The 6,795-nt window shown below is 63.0% G+C and overlaps 1 protein-coding gene across 1 annotated transcript; it reads right to left on the minus strand.

The window, feature by feature from the left end:
* Positions 1 to 3,079: 3,079 nt before the first annotated feature.
* On the minus strand, positions 3,080 to 5,335 carry LOC141915825 (sushi, nidogen and EGF-like domain-containing protein 1). The gene is given in 5 exon segments (XM_074807697.1): positions 3,080 to 3,259; positions 3,262 to 3,309; positions 4,621 to 4,758; positions 4,942 to 5,229; positions 5,285 to 5,335. Coding segments are annotated over 5 exon segments (705 nt in total).
* Positions 5,336 to 6,795: the final 1,460 nt, after the last annotated feature.

Genomic DNA, 6,795 nt, shown 5'->3' on the forward strand with positions numbered 1-6,795 from the left:
CCCCCAGTTCCCTCCCAGTTCCCCCAGTTGTGCCCCAGTTCCCTCGCAGTTTCCCCAGTTCTGTCCCAAATACCCCCAGTTCCCTCCCAGTTCTGCTCCTATGACCCCCAGTTCCCTCCCAGTCCCCCCAGTTCCTCTCCAACTGCTCCCAGTCCCCCCCCCCCCCAGTTCCTCCAGTCCTCCCAGTACCTGCCAGCAGCACCAGGCCCTCTGAGGTGTCCCACAGCATCTTCTGACCTTTGACCCTGGGGTGGGGGGGAGGGGGGGACAATCCTTGAGGACCCAGGAGTCTGGAGAGGGGGGGGGAGGGGTGTGTGTGTGTGTGTGTGTGCCCCCCCCCCCTCCCCCCACGCTCCCAGTGGCCCCGGGCATCCGGGTGGGGGAGGGGAGGGTGAGTCACAGCAGATTCCTGACTGGGGCGTTACTGGGAGGGCTGGGACGACTGGATCGCCTCGGGGGGGGGGGGGAGGGGGGGGGACACACACACACACGACACATTCCGGACCCCTGGGACCCCCCTACTCAGTTCAGGGTCAAAAAGGGACCCCCCCCGCACCCACCAGGGGACACCCCCACCCAAGGGACACCCCCCCCAAGGGACCCAGGTGTGCTGGGGACCCCCCACCCAAGGGACACCCCCACCCAGAGGGCCCCCACCCGGGGGGACCCAGACCCAGGCGTCCTGGGGACCCCCCCCCCCCCAGTGGACCCAGGTGTCCTGGGGACCCCTACCCAGGGACCCCCCCCACCCAGGGGACCCCCCCACTCAAGGACCCCCCTGGAGGGGACCCAGGTGTCCTGGGACCCCCCAGCCACGAGACACCCCCCCTCCATGGGACACCCCCACCCCCGGGACCCCCCCCCCAGGGGACCCAGGTGTCTTGGGGACCCCCATCCAGGGGACCCCCCCCTCACCCAGGGGACTCCCCCCCCGCCCCCCAGGGGACCCAAACCTCCGGGGTGCCCCCACGCACCTTCCCACAGCAGCAACGAGCGAAAGAGGAATGGGGTGGGGGGGGCGGGGGGGGGGGGGAAGAAGAACCACACCTAGGAGGGGGCGGGGCTACACCTGGGGGGGTGGGGCCACACCGAGGTGGGTGGGGCCATAGGTGCCAGGAGCCACCCCCACCCCCCTGGACGCCTGGGTCCCTTCCCCCACTTTCTCCTCCCCCCCCCCCCCCCCCCCCCTCCCGGGGTGCTCAATGGGGGCTGTGTCCTCCCCTCCCCCCCCTCCTCACCCCCCCTCCTCCCCCCTCCTCACCCCCTCCCCCCCCGCGGCCTCCTGGGTCCCCTCCCCCCACCCAGATGGATTCAATAGAGCCTTGTTCTCCCACGCACACACCCGGACGCTTGGGTCCCCCGTGGGTTCCCCCCCCTCTCTCCCCTCCCCCCTCCTCCCCCCCTCCCGACCCCTCTGACCCCTCCCCCCACCCCACAAAGGTCCCATTGAGGCTTTTCCCGCCTCCCCCGTGGGGTCATGGGGGTCACCCGGCCGCCCGCCTGGGTCCCCTTTTGGGGCGGGTGACAGGGAGGGGACCCAAGTGTCCGTCTGTTGGCTCTGCCCCTGACACCCCCACTGCACCCCCCACCCTGTGACCCACCCGGCCAGGTGACACCCCCCACCCCTCCCCCCAGGACACCCAGACATCCACCCATGGCCTTGGGGTGTTCCTGGTGTGGGTGCTGGGTATACCACTGTAGTGTGGTGTGGGTGCTGGGTGTAGCGTGACATGGGTGCTGGGTGTAACCACTGTAGCGCAGTGTGGGTGCTGGGTGTAACCACTGTAGTGCGGTGTGGGTGCTGGGTGTAGCGTGACATGGGTGCTGGGTGTAACCAGTGTAGCGCGGTGTGGGTGCTGGGTGTAGCGCGACGTGGGTGCTGGGTGTAACCAGTGTAGCGCGGTGTGGGTGCTGGGTGTAGTGCGACGTGGGTGCTGGGTGTAACCACTGTAGCGCAGTGTGGGTGCTGGGTGTAGCGCGACGTGGGTGCTGGGTGTAACCAGTGTAGCGCGGTGTGGGTGCTGGGTGTAGCGCGACGTGGGTGCTGGGTGTAACCACTGTAGCGCGGTTGTGGGTGCCGCTTGTAGTGCGGTGTTGGTGCCAGGTGTAACCTCTGTAGCACAGCGTGGGTGCCGGGGTGTCAGCCGGGTGTAGCACTGCGTGGGTGCTGGTTATTCGCCGCCTGTAGCGCGTTGTGCTCCAGGTGTAGCATAGCGCGGTGGTGCGGTGGTGCGCGAGCCGGTGCAGCGTGACGCGGTGGTGTGTGAGCCGGGTGTTGCGCTGGTGTAAGGCGGTGTAGTGGTGTGTCAGCCGGTGTGTCAGGCAACTGTTAACCAGGTGTAGTCTGGCGTAGTGACACAACGGTGCCGGAGCCGGGTGTTGTCCTGGTGTAGTGCAGTGTAGGAGTGTGCAAGCCGGGTGTTAACCAGGTGTAGGAAGTAGGAAGCAGGGGTGTTACCTGGGTGTATATATGTCACACTGGTGTGCGAGCCGGGTGTTGTCCAGGTGTAGGAAGTAGGCAGAGGGGGTGTTATCTGGGTGATACATGTCACACCTCTGTGTGAGCCGGGTGTTGTCCGAGGCGTAGCGCGGTGCAGCGGCGGGTGTTATCCGGGTGTAGCACAGTGTGGCGGTGCGGCACCAAGCTGGGTGTCACCGTGTGCACGTGTCAGGTGGCGCTGGGTGTCCCAGCGTGCATCAGTTGTGTGTGTGTGTGTGTGGTCCCGGCACATCTCCGCCTGTTGGCGTCAGGCCCACGGTGGCATCAGGTGGTGTCACCCCACGCTGGGACAGCAACGCCGAGAACCGTTGCGCCCCCCCCGCCATGTTCCCCCTTTATGGGACAGGCGGGGATGGGGACATATGTGACACGCGTGTCGCTGCCCACACACGTGTGTCCACACACACACACACACGCATGCACAGGCAGCGCTTTGGGAGTCTTTATTGGTGTTTCCGTGGTGACGTGTCCCCCGTGGTGACGTGTCCTTCTGTGGGCGGGTGGGGAGGGGTGTTAGAGGACCTCGGCGTCCGGGTGTGTGTGTCCCCACCCCACCCCACCCCTCCCCAGGCACCCAGATCAACCGCTCACCACTCGCAGATGTACACCCTCTCCTCGGTGGTTTTGCGCGTTGTGGGGGGGCGGCGAGGGGGTGGGGGGTTCTTCGGTGACGGTGAATTCGTCCACGCGGAAGATCCAGCGCCCCGGGACCCCCACGTTGCTTTTGCGGCCGATGTTGAGCACCGCCGGCTGTGCGCGAGCCCGGGATGTTTGTAGTAGTGCACGTCGTCCCCGCTGTTGAACCCGGCCTGGGGACAGGGCGGGTGACAGGGCGGGTGATGGCAGGAGAGGGGGGGCAGAGCCACCCAGCTCCGAGGAACTGTGTTTCTGCCCTCAATCCCCTTAATTCCACCCAAAATAACTCTAAATCTCCCCAAATACCCCCAATTTGGCCCTTAACTCTGCCCAAATCCCCGAAATTCTGAGCCAAATCCCTTTTAATTCTGACCAATCTCCAAAAATTCTGACCCAAATAACCTAAATTCTGCCCCAAATAAATTAAATTCTGCCCCAAGTAACCTTAATTCTGCCTCAAATCCCCTTATTATGCCCAAATCCCTTTAAATCCGCTCCAAATCCCCTTAAATTCACTCCAAATCCCCTTAATTCTGACCCAAATCCCCTAATTCCACCCCAAATCCCCAAAATTTCACCCCAGATTTCCTTAATTTGGCCCAAATCATCTTAATTTCACCCCGAATACCCTTAATTCTGACCCCAGTCCCCTTAATTTTACCTAAATCCCTTTAACTCTGCCCCAAATGCTCTGAATTCCACCCGAAACCCCCCTAATTCCACCCCAAATCCCCTTAATTTGACCCCAAGCCCCTTAATTCACTCTAATTCCTTTAATTTTGCCCTAAATCCCCTTAATTCCACCCCAAATCTCCTTAATTCAACCCCAACCCCCCTAATTCACCCTAAATCCCCTTCATTTAACCCAAATCCGCTTAATTCCAACCCAAATCCTGTTAATTTGCCCCAAATGCCCTTAATTCCACCCCAACCCCCCCAATTCCCCCCCAAATCCCCTTAATTTGGCCCAAACCCCTTAATTCCACCCCAAATCCCCTTACATTGGCCCAAATCCCCTTAATTTCACCCTAATACCTTTAATTTGGCCCAAACCCCCTTAATCCCACCCCAAATCCCCTTATTCGCCCCAAATCCCCTTAATTTGGCCCAAACCCCCTTAACTCCACCCCAACCCCCCAATCCCACCCCAGATCCCCTTCACTTGACCCAAACCCCCTTAATCCCACCCCAAATCCCCTTAATTTGGCCCAAACTCCCTAATTCCACCCCAAACCCCCTTAATCCTGCCCTAAATCCCCTTAATCCCACCCCAAATCCCCCTAATTTGGCCCAAACCCCCTTAATCCCACCCCCCCTAATCCCACCCCAAATCCCCTTCACTTGACCCAAACCCCCTTAATCCCACCCCAAATCCCCAGAATTCCCCCCCATCCCCCCTAAACTCCTCCCATCCAGGCAGGTGACCCCAGTCCCATGGTGGGGGGCCCTCCCCTCCCCCCCCCCGCCGTGTGCCCCTCCCCCACCTGGGCCGGGATGCCCCCCAGGCCAGTGTGGGGGTCCCCCTTGTTGGCGATGCCCGTGGTCCATTGGATGCCACCGTAGTTGAACATGACGAAGGAGGTGGCCCCGTCGGTAGCCAACACGGCCTGGAAGGTGTTCACCTGCGGCGGGGGGAGGGGACAACGAGAACGAGGAATGTCACCATCGCGTCACCGCGTCACCACGACCTCCATTACAGTGGCCCCCGCCTCCACGTTTCCACCCCCGTGTCCCCAAGTCCTGGTGGCCACCAACTTGGGAGCTCAAGATGGTTGACCACCACCCCCCCCACCTCATCCCCCCACCTTTTTGGAGGCGGCCCCGAAGAAGGAGACTCGATGCCATGTGGCCACGAAGGCCCAAGTGGGCCGAGGAGCTGGGTCGGAGGGGGCTACGGCGGGGGCCAGCTCCCGGGCCAAGCGGGCCAGCAGCTCCGGGTCCTGGGTCTGCCGGTAGAAGACTTCTCCTCCCAGTCTGATGTCCACGTCGGCCCAGTATGGGGCCACGAAGGGGCGGTGGCCGGACAATGGGAAGGGCTCGGGGGTGAATTCGGGGACCCCCATCCGAAACGACACCACCCCGTTGTTGTTGACCTGGAGAAGACAACCATAAGCCCACGGTGACCCACTCAGGGTGTGTGGTCATCACCTGGGGTGGCCCCCACCTATGGTGGCACCACTCGTGGTGGGTCCCAATCATGGTGGGTCCTAATCACGGTGATACCCAACCCATGGTGGCCTCCAACCCCTTGTGGTCCCCAACCCATGGTGTCACCCACCCATGGTGGCCCCAAACCCATGGTGGCCCCAACTATGGTGGTCCCCAACCCATGGTGGCCCAAACTATGGTGGACCCCAACCCCTGGTGGTCCCCAATCCATGGTAGTCCCCAACCCATGGTGGCCCAAATTATGCTGGCCCCCAACCCATGGTGACCCCCAACCATGGTGGCACCAACTATGGCAGTCCCCAAACCATGGTGGCCCCAATTATGGTGGTCCCCAACCCCTGGTCGTCCCCAATCCATGGTGACCCCCAATCCATGGTGACCCCCAACCCCTGCTGGTCCCCAACCCATGGTGGCCCCCAACCCCTTGTGGTCCCCAACCCCTGGTGGTCCCCAATCCATGGTGGCCCCAATTATGATGGTCTCCAACCATGGTGACGCCCAACCCATGGTAGCCCCCAACCAATGGTGGCCCCCACCCATGGTCTCACCCAACCATGATGTTTCCAACCCAGTGTGGCCGCACCCCAGAGCACCCCCAGCACCCTCCTGCCCCCCCATGCCCTGGGGCCCAGCACCCACGTAGAGGAAGCGGTGGGGTTGTCCGTAGAAGGAGAAGGTCTCCCAGAGGAAGATCTTGGGGCTCATCCCATCATCTTCACGGGGGGTGGTCACGTCACCGGCCTCCAGCCCGTAGGGGTAGAGCAGCCCATCTTGGGGGGGGAGAGGGGGGGCACCCATCAGGGGCACCCATGGTGGCCCAGAAGTGGGACCTTCCATTATGGGCATGGGACCTCCCAAAAGGGGGTCTGGGGACCTCCCAGTATGGGTCTGGGGCTCCCAACGTCACCCTGGGACCTCCCAGTATGGGGCTGGGCCGCTCTCTGGGTGGAGAGGGGACAGGGTGACACGCATGGGTGCCCCCCCATGTCCCCACAGTGTCCCCACTTACCCAGAGGTCCCATGGGTGCCCCCCAATGTCCTCTGGGGTCCCTCCTCACCCAGGGGTCCCATGGGTGCCCCCCACATCCCCATGGTGTCCCCACTCACTCAGGGGTCCCATGGGTGCCCGCCATGTCCCCAGTGTCCCCACTTACCCGGGGGTCCCATGGGTGCTCCCCATGTCCCCAGGGGTCCCCAGTCATCGATGGGGCTGAGGAGGAGGAGGAGGAGGACGGGGACAACCTTCAGCTGCCTGGGCCTGGGGAAAGGGGGAGGGGGGGGGGCTTCATCCATCTGTCTGTCCGTTGTCTGTCCTCCACCCCCCCCCCCCCGATCTGTCCGTCTGTCCATCATCCATCCATCTGTCCGTCATCCGTCCATCTGTCCATCATCCGTCCAACCGTCCTTCATCCATCTTCCCCCTCCCCCTCTCCATCCATCCCTCCATGTCCTCATGCACACGTGGCCCCATGGCCCTGTCCCCTCCGGGT

This window comes from Strix aluco, chromosome 27, assembly GCF_031877795.1.
Source record: "Strix aluco isolate bStrAlu1 chromosome 27, bStrAlu1.hap1, whole genome shotgun sequence".
NCBI lineage: Eukaryota > Metazoa > Chordata > Aves > Strigiformes > Strigidae > Strix > Strix aluco.